The sequence below is a fragment of the Sphaeramia orbicularis genome, chromosome 1 (genome assembly GCF_902148855.1).
Source record: "Sphaeramia orbicularis chromosome 1, fSphaOr1.1, whole genome shotgun sequence".
Lineage (NCBI taxonomy): Eukaryota > Metazoa > Chordata > Actinopteri > Kurtiformes > Apogonidae > Sphaeramia > Sphaeramia orbicularis.
Genome location: NC_043957.1, coordinates 54885742 through 54900686, shown reverse-complemented (window position 1 = coordinate 54900686; position 14945 = coordinate 54885742). Strand labels below are relative to the sequence as shown.

Below are 14945 nucleotides of genomic sequence, written 5' to 3'. Positions count from 1 at the left end.
TATCTGTACAAAAATGAGACGGATGCTTACTGAATTAGTAGGAACTATCACAAATGTCAGAGAAAATGCATAAAACATAATACTGACAAGCCACCAAAGAGTCTGAACCAAAGCTGCATGATTCAGACCAGCACTTCAGCCAGTAAATACCACTTGATATCAACTTCTATAGATATGATAATACAAATAATGCAATTCTAAACCATGATGATGATGATGGTGATGGACCAGTGGTTAGTATTTACACAACAGCAAACATGCATTTACGTCTGATAAACATGCAAATTGGGTTAAAACTTGGGATACATTTGGCAGAAATCCAATCCATCTTTGATTATTTTTTTCTGAATTAGAGCATGTTGTCCTTCAGCTAAATACAGGGTGTCCACAAAGTCTCTTTACAATTAAAAAAAAAATGATTACAAAAGCTTCAAAACCTTTCTCTCTCATCCAAGAGACTTCTTTAATTCTAATAGTTTTTGGGGGATTTATAAACCAGTGGGGGGGAGTGGTCTGTGTAGGTGTTAATCTGTATGCTAATTAATTGAAGTGTTAGGGCCGTAGAGAGGGTGTGGCCCTGGGGGGTTGGGTTGTTATTGGGTTGGTATTGTGTGTGAGTTTCAGGGTTGTTGATGGGGGGGGGGGGGGGGGTCCACTGTCCAAATCCTTTTGATGGGGGGGGGTTGTTTGTCTCCAGGTGAGTCCAGGTGTGCAAGGTTGTTATTTGAACCGCCACCACTGTTCATGTAAGGATTGTCCACTTCCACAAAAATGGCTTCTTTGACTTCTCTCACAAATTATTTGCCTTCTTTGGTCAATATCCTGACATTACTGTCCTTGAAGGAGTATCCCTTTTTTTTCAAATGAAGATGGACTGCAGAGTCCTGGCCTGAGGTGGATGCTCTCTTGTGTTGAGCCATGCATTTATGAAGGTCCAGTTGAACCTCGAAGAACCACCAAGAAGAATGATACCCTGGGCAAATGAGAATTTACACAGATTACAAAAGCAGTTAATGAGAGATGTTCATCTGATTTGTTTAACATACTCAGTTGTTATCAAAGTTTTAATTACATTGTGGGTAGGGCTCCACAATTAGTTGATTTTAAATTGAAACTGGATTTTTTAATTAGGACGATTTTTAAAAAAGGGAAATCGTCAAATTGATTTCATCTTTCTTGTGCCTCCGGGCCGCGTGCCTGCAGACTACCGTAGGTTCTTCCTCCTATCTGTGAGAACGGTCTTTCACAGAAGTCTGTGTAATAACCACAGACGTTAAATCTGTTAATGAGCCTGCAGTACTCAGAGCAATATAAGTCGTGGCTTCATGCACGGATCCCACAATTCAAATATAGCTGCATGGGGATCACTCATCTTCCATTGTCCTGGATCCGTACCATAGTGTCTTCTTCCGATCTGGGTCTGGGTCGCGGGGTCAGCAGCCTCAGCAGCCTCAGCAGAGGAGCCCAGACAGCCCTCTGCCCAGACACATCTACCCGCTCCACAGATATAGTCCCTCCAGCGTGTCCTGGGTCAGTCTCTTCCACGTATGGATCCCCCAATTTAAATAGAATCGCACATAGATCACTCATATTTAAATAGAACCGTATGCAGATCACTCATTATGTGGTCCAGGCACGCATGACTGATGCCTGTCACTGACTTACATTGGTATCACTTCTGTGGGCCCAGACACCCCAAAAAGGAAAGAAAAAACTTTTTTTTTTTAATAATTTTTTTCTCTTACTCTCTAAATTTTTCATTCACAAATGTAAGTTCTGTAACACAAAACCAAATATTATTTATTTTTTGAAAGATGTTGAACTTTATTTAAAGCTGTTAGATAAATCTGGAACCAAAAAGGCTATAAAAACCATCAGTATTTGCTCTGATTTGGATATTATATTGTAGTGTATTCCCCCTGGCAAACTTGTTATGTTATTTTCTTGCTGTATACATTGTTTATATACTCTACTTCATTCAATAAAGATTTAATGAAGGAAAAAAAAAAAAAAAAATCTTCTGTAGGTTCATCACGTGGTACCATCACAGATTTGAGGTAGGGAGCAGTGGCTTGCATTGTGGGCTGCTCACAAAAACAACATGCTGACTTCTGTTGTCTTTTGTAGTTTTACCCAAAAATTGAAATCAAAATCGAAAATCGAGTTTTTAGAGGAAAAAAAATGGGATTTTATTTTTTTGCCAAAATCGTGCAGCCCTAATTGTAGGATCATTGGTCCATTTTTTTTTTTCAATGAGAGATCAATTTCTGCAAATGTTTACCTTGACCTTTTGATTGATTATGTGGCACCACAACTGGATGACCTTCAGCCAACCACCATTTTCCAGGTAGATGGTACACTGTCTGTACCAACTGACCCACGGATTGGAAGGGATGATCCAATTTCCTGGACACCTCGTTCACCAGATATCACTCCTCTGGATTTCTTTCTATGGGGTTATTTTAAAGATATCGTGCATCAAACAAAGAATCAGGACAATGGTCAGTGACCTGAAGGAAAACACCACTGACGCCATTAACACCATTGATGAAGCTATGATACAACCAACATGGAAACAAATCCAGTACTGTCTGGATGTGCTTCCTGCAACTAATGATGCCCATATGGAGGTGGATAAAAGTGAGCCCAAAAAACAAACAAACAAAAAACTTCAATATCTACTTTTCATTTTGTTATGATTTCCACAGTTTTATCTATTCATTTGCTTTTGTAATAAATTTGTTAAATTGTAAAGAGACTTTATGGACACTCTGTTTAATAAACCAGGCCTTAAACTTATCTGTAGCCCCTTTAACACAGCAATTCTGTTACGGGAATATTTCATCTTTATTCCTGAACAACATCTGTGTAAATGAAATGGTGGGATCATTTGGTTCCACCTGGGGTGACCAGGTGTCCCACTTTGTGCGGGACTGCACAGCATTATGACCATTTTTCCCATGTCCCGCAAATTGAGACGATGTCCCTCATTTGATTGGCTCTGGCTCTCCAATGTGCAGGACAGTCGCCTTTCTCCAAACATGACTTTCATTTTATAGCGGAGACAGCGCTATCACCATTGGCTTTGTCCGTTGTCAATCAACCAACATACACGTGGGGTCAGGAGTCCATCAACCTGTCACGGCCACTCATTTGACCTTCTAAGTAAATTTTAGCCGTTGTATATTTTTATGTGTGGATTTATATATGGGTGAGGAAATATGTACATGGTTATCAAGTATAGATGTGTATGTTTGTGTTTTGTATTACCTTGTGAAACTCTTTCAATTAAATAAAGGCTATTAAAAAAATAAATAAAAGTTCAGCTTGTCTCACCTCTGTTCCTCCTTTGTCTTGGCTGTGGAGATCAGTCAACGGTGGAAAAAAAGGTGGGATCACCATCTCACCTTTTTTCTGGGGTCTCTGTGTTAAAGTGGCTTCTGGCTCTGGAGGTCTACTGTTTTGTACTGATGGGAGAAAAATCTATAGCAGGGGTCACCAATCCTGGTCCTCGAGAGCCGGAATCCTGCATGTTTTAGATGTTTCCCTCTTCCAACACACCTGATTCAAATGATAAGCCTATCATCAAGCTCTGCAGAAGCCTGATAATGACCGTCAGGTGTGCTGGAAGAGGGAAACATCTAAAACATGCAGGATACCGGCCCTCGAGGACCAGGATTGGTGACCCCTGATCTATAGAATATTGCAAGAATCTAATTTTAACGTTGTTTAGGTGATTCGCCTTTGAGACCAGAAAATGTGGACTCTTTAAGTGAGTGCACTGAAGAATGTACTGACCTCATTTTCAGTGTGAGATGACAAACCGTCCCACATCATAAGTGTAACCGTTTCTTCCCCCACCTACTTTCACCTCTGACTCTACTCACATCCACAGCTTTACCTCCATTCAGTCTTTCACTCCTTTCTGCCTTACCAGCTCACAGTAGCTCATTCCTTTGCTTGGCTAATCAGCTCAACAAGTAAGTCTATAGTTTTATATCCTCTTCTGTTTGAGTTGATGACTTGTTGAAATACAGAGTTTGGGTTGTTTGTTGGTGATGAGCCAGTTCCCGCTCATTTTAACTTTGCTAACTTTTGTTTATCACCTTTTCTGTCATGGTACAAATCTCTAACTGCTTCCTTATTTTCCATGACATCTGATAAAAAAAAAAAAACTCACTGAAACTTTTCACCCTCCCCTCTTTCTCAGCCCTCCCGCATTTTACAAGTTCTCTCTTTCAGCTGCAGTGAAAGTCTCAAAAGTATTGGTTTACAAATCTGCATTTAATACCTTAAAAAGTGTTTAAAAGGTATTACATTTGATATGGTAGGTCTTAAGTTATGTTGCCCTAAACTTGTTTGCTGTGTTGTGTTTAAATGCATGTGGGAAATGTCCAAGATGCAAAAAAAGTAATGTTATTCTACTCATTTCAACCTGATAATTTATATTGAAATTATCTTACTAATTATCACTAACTTTGCAGCCCCCACAGAGAAATAACTTGGAACGATGGGAATCAAGGCGTTGAAGTAAATAAATAAATTTTCCTATATTCTAGGAGTCATGAATTTTTGCCAGTCTGGCTGTGAAATTGGCATTAAATTCTGCCCTAAGTAGTCTTAAAAAGATCTGAAACAGTCTTAAATTTAACTTGTAGAAACCTGTAGGAACCCTGTATTTATTAATTTATTTTTTACTTCTTGTGCATTTAAGTGTTTAAATGCCAGAACAGCTATTTCTAATTTGATATTAGAGAAAGTTGAGATGTTGTTTAGCAAAATCTAAACTCTTTAGTCAGGTATTAGTTTATGCTACCTAATAATTCACAGAAATGTTGCAGAAAACTAGTATTATTTATCAGTGAAGTAAAGTATAAGTGTACTTTTTCAAACTTCTTTATACTTTGGCTTAAACACATTAAGTCAATTACTTGAACTGTATTCTTAAGGCAAAATAAAGAGCACGTGACCATTTTCAAAAACAAGTGTAAAAGATATCAATAGAAATGGCTGCATTCAATTAAGCTGTTTTACTTTCAGGGACTTCTGTGCATAATGTGCAAAAAATAGCATAATTGCAATTCTTTAATGATGATGTATTTTTCTATAGATAGTTTACTTTTTAAGGCCAGTTTTCTGCAAACGTTTATTCATGTTTACTTTACTTTTATTCAGTTTTGAACTCATGACTTGTAACTGTAATATTTTCAGATATTTGTTGTGTATCACTAAATTGCAATTAACAATAATCCTCCAACATTAGAAGACAACACAGCAAAATAGGTATTTAACTTATTGTACAGTCATCTTATATACCTGTTAAAACTGTTTTAGAAATGTGCTTATATTCAGGACAGAGTGTGTGTAAACTGGCAGTTTTTACTCTTTGAGATGACGAAGGCTGGAGGAGGAGACACAGGAAACTGGCATTTTACTGCTAACACTAGTGTTAGAAGGTTGATACAAAACCACTACATGAAACCAACTTAGTACGGATTAAGTACTAGAATGACTAAATGCAGTCATACATAAGTATTTCTTTAAGTGTTTAAACATTACCGCTATATAACACTATATCTATTCAGGCAATAATGCCACCTGGTTTCTGGAAGTCGCCCATTAATGCTGTTAAGACGTACAGGTTGAATCAAAATTAAACAGGAGGGAAACGATGTGCTCTACGCCGCAAGATCTTGACTTCCTGTATGATACTGAGTTTTCAGGTGCACAAGAAACCACATCCTGACCCCCCTTGTTGCATGTGTGGGGTAGTTTCCCATGTTGTGTTCTCAGTTTGCCTCCTTTTTCTTCCCTTTTCATACTTATAAGTTCTCTTTTATTGAGGTAAAATTAAAACCTGTAAAGGAAAGTAGGAATAGTGGTGGCTGATGATCGATTTATATGTGAGGAATTAATTCATTATTAAAACCATCTCTGTTCATCTCTGTTCTCTGTACATTCATGCACATGTTCTGGGACTGCAACCTTTTAAAAAGTTATTGGAACTCAATTCACTCTCTCACTCAATCAGTCTTAGACTTACAATTTGATTGAAGCAGCAGTTTATATTTATTAAGTGACAGATATAATTTACATTTAGATCGGAAAAAATGCAGGGTACTAATTCTGATCACTTACTTCACAAAGAAATGCATACTTTTATTTTGGAAGAATGACTCCCCTCCATCTTTTAAGATTTTCCATGATCAGTTGTCTTCCTTTTTTACCTTTAGAAAAACTGACTTTGGATAAATATAATTGTGGCCATCTCTTTGATGAATTTTGGTTGCATTTACTCTCTGGTATGGAGAAAGTTCGAGTTTGTACACCATGAATACTGCCCTAATACTGCTATTTGTGTTACAGCATGCATCACTATGCTCACACTTATGTTGTTACTCTTATTACTGTTATTATTGTGTTTATGATGAGTATGATAATAATAACAATAATAATAATAATAATAATAATAATAATAATAATAATAATAATAATTATTATTATTATTATTATTATTATTATTATTTTTAATTTATTTATCTATTTATTTTTACATTTATTTATTTATTTAGACTTTTATGTTTTTGGGCTGTTACTTTTGAGTGTGTTTAGTTGGTTTGTTCCTTTGGGGGTGGGTGGGGTGGGAGGAGTGCACAAAGGAGAATTGCAAAAAGTAAGACCCAGTGTCACTATGTTTGTGCTGTATCTGGATTTTTTTTTTTTTTTTTTTTTTTTTTGTGAAATAAAATAACATATGAAAAAAAAAAAAAAAAAAAAAAATCTTCACACGGGCTTAGAAAATACTACATTCTAAAAAATTACTGTAAACTCGTTTAGGATGAACATGAGTGCTCTGTGAAATGTTATGGCATGTACACACAGGCTCTGTGTTCATCTACAGTATAAAAGGGCTGTTTCACATAATTTGTTCTAATGCATCTTTGTCATTTAGAGACGTGACTCATTTAGAATGTGGATTTTCTATTTATAAATTACATGCTTAGCGCCCACCTACATTTGACATTAACAATCTTCAACATCAGCTTTTATTTTCACTGCCTCTGCCCTTCCTACAAGTCAGTCAGGTTTCTGTCTTAATGGAAGTTTTAAAACGTGGCGTATGCAGGAATACAATAACTGTGCAAATGAAAACGTACAACAAGGCACTCTGTCAAACAGCTGGCAAGATGTTAGAGAATGATGTGAATCTATATCACAGGTGTCAAACATGCGGCCCATGGGCCAAAACGGGCCCTCCAAAGGTTCCAATCCGGCCCGTGGCATGATTTTATAGAATGCAAAAAATTACACTAAAGATATTAACAGTCAAAGGTGTTGAACTGGTTTTAGCCCAATGTGATCTAAAGTAAAAGAATAGTCTAATAACCCTCACAATAAAATGAGAACAACCAGAAAATTAAGTACAATTTTAACAATATTCTGTCTGTTACTAAATGTTTTGTGGATTTGTAGATCAGATTTATAAGTTGTGTTAATAAGTTGACACATAATATTATAGACATTCTTATTTTAGTTATACATTCCAAACTTCAAAATTTCAACAATATTATGTTTGTGTAACACTGTGTGTAATGCACATGTACAAGTGATAAGTTGAGGCATAATATTGTTAAAATTTAGCTTATTTTTCCTTAAGAAATTACATTTTTTTCTAGTTATTCACATCTTTTTGGTGAAAAGATAGTTTGTAAATGTACATATTTTCATAATTTAATGTTTTTTATTGCACTAAAATGAAGAGAAAAACTTGGAGTTGTCATTATTTATAGGTTTTTATCCTATTATTTTAATGGTTTGGCCCCCTTGAGATCGAATTAGGCTGAATGTGGCCCCTGAACTAAAATGATTTTCACATCCCTGATCTACATGATAATCCTTCTACTGTGTTCAACAGATGATTAACTATGAAGCTGAATGAATAAAGATAAAAGTTATGTTAAAATGATCCTATCACTCGTATTAGTTTTATTCCAAACTAATGATTGTTTAGGAGATAAAGGAAAGTACAAACATAAATATATTTAAAAAGAGGTATAAAGAATTGTTTCTAAATAGGTATATGGAACATGAAGGATAAAAATGGTATTGTCTCAGATACCAGTCGTGGTTCTTGGAATTAAGAGAAAGTAATTCGAATTCCAGAGATTTTCATATGTGTGACTGGGTTAAAGTGAGGACAAATGTGAGGTCTAGATGAACTGGGATTGTGGGTGTGAAATTATGGAATGGACTTTATGATGCATTTAAGTTATCTACTCCTTTGGCAAAGTTAAAAAAAAAAAAAAAAGGACCTGAAGTTTAAAAGAATTCAGAAGTATTGAATTGAGATGGTAGATATGTTTTTGTTTTGTTTTTGTTTTTTTTTGTTTTTTTTATTATTATGGTGTGAATGCTCGATGCTGTACACATTTAAGTTGATGTATGCAGTGTATTAGGTGAAAAGGATAGGCAAAAAAATTAGCTTTTGCTTCTAGCCTATTCCCTTTTTGGTTTTTATGTTTATTACGATTAATGCACTGAGTACAATGATTGATGTAAAACCAAAAATAAATTCATTCATTTATTGTTTGCAGTTTACACATTTGTCAGATCAGTTCTATAACAAATAGTCTAATTATTTTTAGCAAGGGTCTTAAATAGACTAAAAAAAAAAAAAAAAAACAACTCATAAAAAAGGGTATTATTCTGGCAGCAGGGGTGCCGAAAAAATACTGTTAAATAACGGAAAATAACCATTTCATAAAAATACGGTAATTTTCCATAATTAAAATATAGTTTTTTGCCCTAACTTTACATGACATTTTGCATTTTTTTTTTTTTTTTACTTTTCAGTGTTTAATAAAGAATATTTACATGTATTAAAACAATCAAATTACCTATAAATATATATATATAAATAATTTTGAGTGAGACTAAGTTGTACAATCCACAGATAAAAACTGTATTTGGACAGTTTATCAGTGCTTATACATGTTATACATTCACAAAAATACATTTATTCAACATTTTTGTTGTGAAACCTCCTGTAATTACACAAGATATTTGTCAATTAACAAACAAGTCTGGTTAAACTTACAGAACACATACTTCTTTTACGGTTAATTGTCAGTAATTTTCGCTCATTTTGTAATTTTTTTTTTTTTACAGTATTGAACTTGAAATTAACAGTTTAATCTCATGAATAGAAAAGAAATATTTGTGAAACTATGATACATTTGCAAATGTATTTTAACTGTATTTTTCTGTGCAAAATGAAAAAAAAAAATTAAAAAATTGAAATTTTCTGCTTATTCACAGTTACACTTTTTTCATGTTATTCTAAATTTGACGTGTAAGATCACAGTCTATTTTTATAATTTCATTGATTCTTTCCTGTATCTTGAAAGTACAGGAAAAATCTTAAAGTAAACAGTAAAAATTCTGTTAAATTACAGATTTTTTTTTACAGTGTACATCTGTCACTATTCTAATCAGTATATTTTTGCTATTTGTCTTTTGACTTATATAGTGACCATGAGGACCCTGGCAATCCTAGTTTTAACCCTTTTCACGCTGGTTTTAAGTGAGAACACAACCTTGGATGCAGCCAACGAAAACACAACACAAAACGGACAGAGTTCATCTATCGCAACAACTGTTTCAATGACTGAAACTCCAAAGGTGCGAGAACCAACACCTACACCTCGCATAACTAATAAGACACCAACTGTGCCAGCCACAGGAAAGAAGTCCACCACTCCCACTGCGTCTTCACAGTCTCCATCATCACCCACAGTGACATCTGAGTCACCCACCAACTTCACCCAACTTAACAAAACGTCTTCTTCACCAGAAAACAAGACCATCGCTCGAGCCAACAGAAGCAATGGTTCCAAGACTGTAATTGTTGTGATTCTTCTACTCATCCTCTTGGTGTGTGTGTTGGTGGGATGCATCCACAGCTTGTGGAAACGCCAGTCCACTCAGGATGATTCTACCCCGAGACTCCTTCTGAGTATGAGGGAAAGACTGAGAGCTGGGATCAACAACCTGGGTGACCGGATAGGGATTGTCCTCTGGCCAGGGAGCAAGAGAGAAGGAGAAGAGGATGAGGATGAGGAGGAGGGGGAGGAGGAGGAGGAGGAGGAGGAGGCAGAAGGGAAACAAGGAGATGTGGAGGAAGGAGGACAGGGGAGAGAGAATGGTGGCAACATTGAAGGAAAAGACGAAGCGGGAGAAGAGAGTGATTCATCAGATGACTACTCCAGTCTGGAGGGGAAAGACCTACGGGAGATGGCGCTGAGCAGACAAGAGGATGAGGCCAATAAACGGAGTGGGGATGAAGATGAGGGTGAAAGGAGCGTTCCCAGTGATGGACGGCACAGTCCTACACAAGGTCAGGAGAATGGAAAAAAGGAGGGAGGTCTGGAGGCGACTGTACTCATCAACTCTCCGACTGAAGAAGATGAGAATGTAGAGTTATGTGATGAAACCGTTTTCTAATGAGGTGATGCATGATGGGAGGAGGAGAGAATGTAAAGAGGGTTGAAGAAGGGGCTGAAACTAGAGAAAGTTTTGTAATACAGGGGTTAAACTAGAATTGGTATAAAAAAATAAATAAATTAAAAAAAAAAAAAAAGGGAAGATTAATTTTACTGTGACCATTTTATTATCTGCTATGGGCGTTGAAAATCCTCTATTACAGTGCTTTCCAACCTTGGGGTCGGGACCCCACGTGGGGTCACGTGGAATTCAAATGGGGTCGCCTGAAATTTCTAGTAATTGATAAAAATTTAAAAATAACATACTAATAAAAAATGTAGGGTGAGTTGACAGAGACAATCCCAATCCATAAAAGATGTGACAAACTGTGAAGCTGAAACTGCAGCACCGTGGTACTGTTTATTTGTCAAATGTTCATTGTGGTCAGTTTCAGATGCTGCAGCTCTTTCATGATTCATGGTTTGAGTTCTTGTTTGTTCAGTATTAATTGTCAGCCTTGTAAATCCAAGCTGGACTGACTGTACATATCCTGACCAAGAAAAATCAAATTCTCACTTTGTGCAGTAATCTACACCTGGCTTTTCTGCCTCCGTCCATAATAATAATATACAATATACAGACTAAATATCATCTAAAATTAGCGTTTATTTGTTACATGATTATTACATGATCATAAACAAATAAATTTTAGCAAAAAAAGTCTCCATTTTGAAAATCTGGGTCGCCAGAAATTTGTGATGTTAAAATGGGGTCATGAGCCCAAAAAGGTTGGGAACCACTGCTCTATTATGCGATTGTATATCTTGGTCAGAATAAATATCACAACACAGTAACTGTTTTATAAATTCAGTTGTATTTGGAATTTTTATACAAGCACCTGGTCAGATTCATTCCAACATGTGTGCCATGTAGAAGAATGCAAGCACCAAAATGACAAGTACTGCCCTGATACAAAATGAAATGACACACTTTATTTTTAGATTAGATTAGATTAGATTAGATTAGATTAGATTAGATTAGATTAGATTAGATTAGATTAGATTAGATTAGATTAGACCAGTATTTTTCAACCTTGGGGTGGGGATCCCACGTGGGGTCACCAGGAATTCAAACGAGGTCGCCTGAAATTTCTAGTAATTGATAAAAAAACAAAAAACAAAACAAAACAAAAAACGAAACAACAACTTAATGATAAAAATACACAGTGAGTTGACAGAAACAATCCCAATCCCCAAAAGACATGACAAACTGTGAAGCTGAAACTGAAGCACTGTGGTTCAGTTTATCTTTCAAATGTTCATTGTGGTCGGTTTCAGATGCTGCAGCTCTTTCATAATTCATAGTTTGAGTTCTTGTTTGTTCAGTATTAATTGTCAGCCTTGTAAATCACAGCTGGACTGACTGTACATATCCTGACCAAGGAAAATAAAATTCTCACTTTGTGCAGTAATCTACACCTGGCTTTTCTGCCTCCGTCCATAATAATATACATTATATAGACTAAATGTCGTCTAAAATTAATGTTTATTTGCAACATAGTATAGCAAACTATTACATGATCAAAAACAAATTAATTTTAGCAAAAAAAAAAAAAAAAAAATTGTCACTGTTTTGAATGTCTGAGGTCGCCAGAAATTTGTGCTGTTAAAATGGGGTCATGAGCCAAAAAAGGTTGGGAACCACTGGGTTAGACTGTATTGATCCCACAACAGGGAAATTCAACAGTCAAGGCAGCAACAGAATAAAGTGCAAGAACAAATGTATATGCATAAAGATCGGGCAAAAGACAAACAATATAAAATAATGATAGTAATAATAATAACAACAATAACAATAGTAATAGGTATTTTGTAGTATATCCTCACATCAGAGTCATTGTCTTATCACAACCCATCAGATTGTCATTTGAGTTGAAATAACATACATTTTGAAGTTCCTAACAAATTATCAGCTGTCATCTGCACACTATGAAGTTATCAATACAGTCTTTATTTACATGTGACTTTTTTTTTTTGGGCCAAACCTGTAAAAATATGTTGGGCTCATCAGCTGAGTACATTCAGTTTTATTTGCATTGTGCTAGTTTATGTTGTCCATGTTTTCTTAAAAAAACAAAAAAACAAAAAAAAACAACAAACATATGTAGTAAATAATTAGTGCATAAATAATAAAACCTTTCATGTTTCACTTGTATTAATGAGACATTCTGAATGTTGATCATGTCAAATGTATTGGAAGTGTAAAATGTGAGAAGTAAAACATTTTAATAAAGAAGAGAACTTAACTTTGTCATAATTTGCAATTTCCACTGAGGTTTTTTTTTCCAGTCAAATGCAAATAAAGATATGGAAATGCACCTTCTGACAAGCTGCTTGCTCTGCAGTATTTGTGACTATGTTGGACCGTCTTAACAGCTGCTGGCAGTGCCTCTGACTCAGTGGTGTAGTCTTGTTTATTCTAGTGGGTATACTCAGATTTTTCCCCTCCCAGCATCATACATCCGCATCCTAGAGCAACAGTTACCCCGCAGCACCCCTCCCAGAGCAGCAGCCGCTCCAAAACAGCCCCACACAAGCACCACCACGCTCATTAACTCATAAAGCATGAATCCACACATAACTGAGATCATGAAAGACTGCTTCTGTATTATCTAAATGTAAATGTATTGTAAGCAACACAAGATGTACAGGGGTTGGACAAAATAATGGAAACACCTAACATTGTGGCATCATAGAAGGTGTTTCCATTATTTTGTCCAACCCCTGTATAACAGTCATTAACAGCTGGACAAGACAAATAAGTTTCAAATAAAGAAGTCTGCTCCTCAGATGTAGACATCCTTTTCTCTGTAAGGATACCAGTTGATTTTGTTGCACTGCAGATAGCACAGCCTAGAGATAAACAAAAACATCAGTAATTAACGTTATAATACAAGTGGTCCTTTTGTGTCTATATTACCGTTAAAACCTGCTGAACAGGGCCAAATGTATTAACCTAAAAGACCCAGCGCTACTTTTATGTCAGTTCTCAAATGACATTTTCTCTGTATCTAACCTTCCTAAGTGATTTATCACCATTAATTTATAATATTATCTTCTGTATTTTGTAATTTTATCAGTGTAAATGAGGTATTTTCCAATATTTAATTTACTGATCATGTAGATGTTCATAAAAGCTCAGATTATTTAAAGTTGATTGTTATTCTATCAAAAACAGAGAAAACTGAAGAAAAAGTGAGTTTTCAGTAAAATATATCATTAACTGAACATAAAACAAGTGTCTCCATCCAGTGTCATGGTTTTACAAGTTTATCAATGTTGCAGAAGATGACGGTGTTTCCCCAGTAACTACAGATCCTCTGAACATCCAAATGGGTCAGATCTGATGACCATGAAAAGATGAATTACTGTATTTTACACCAATTATTTACATGTATTGGTAGGATTAATATATCAACAGTTATTAAACAGTTTAGATCGGTAGATGGTTTGGTTGGTGATGGATGTTTGGGTCTTTATAGGTTAGTGAACTTTTTACAATATTCAGCCATGGCTAAGAAAAATAGACAAACGGAGGTAAAAATCCCACTCTTTCAATAGCTTGAATTATGTTACTGCATTCAATATAGGTATGTTATTTATTCAATTAGTTTTTATACTTTTGCTATTGTTTTTAGAGTTTTTAGTTTTAGTTTTTAGGTGTGTTTATGAGCAGTAATTGCGCTCCTTATTGTGGATTTTATGTTTTTAGTGTTTGTTTTATTGTATCTGATGAACTGTTTTATGGGTTTATCTTAAGAGGCACTTTGCAACTTTGTGTTGAAAGGGGTTATATAAATAAAATGTAAGTGTACGAGAGGTTTAAATACAAGTTGGGATATGCAGTTTCCCTTTCCCTTTAAAGGATGTGATATTAGGAACAGTTGATTTTTATGACCTGCAAAATAACAATATACTGTATGTTTCCCTGTAGCAAAAAATGTCGCTTTATCCAGGGTACAATTCACATTAGCATTTGAAAATTTATTTGCCATCATTTGACTCTGATGCCTTTGACTAATTACAAGTAAACATTAGTTGTGTTATATTTATACGGTGAAATCAACAGGTATCATTTTGGTCCAGGGTTATTCTATACCATCTCAACACCAACAACTGTGAAAACCTCTATTAGGTCCTGCAAAAGTCAGAAACTCAACTCCAAATCCTCTTTGTGTTAAGTTTCATCATTAAGATGTGTGTTAAACCTTGTGGGTGTGTGTCCCCTGGTTGCATAAGTGGAAACAGATTTGCAGAGGCCAAGCTCTCAACTGCACTTACTGTAATCTATAAATGAACCCCTGCTTAATTTTCTTCATGCTGTCAGATTGTACTTTCAGTTGGACTTTTTGTCACCCTCCAATCCATTTGTTACTATGTCTTTGCTAAACGCCCCGTTCACAC

General features: G+C 35.5%; 1 protein-coding gene across 1 annotated transcript; it reads left to right on the top strand.

Annotated features, from left to right (window-relative positions):
* Positions 1-3880: 3880 nt before the first annotated feature.
* Positions 3881-10702, top strand: LOC115424959 (microtubule-associated protein RP/EB family member 1-like). The gene is made up of 2 exons (XM_030142388.1): positions 3881-3980; positions 9530-10702. Coding segments are annotated over exons 1-2 (975 nt in total). The 5' UTR covers positions 3881-3979; the 3' UTR covers positions 10504-10702.
* The last annotated feature ends 4243 nt before the right edge of the window (positions 10703-14945 follow it).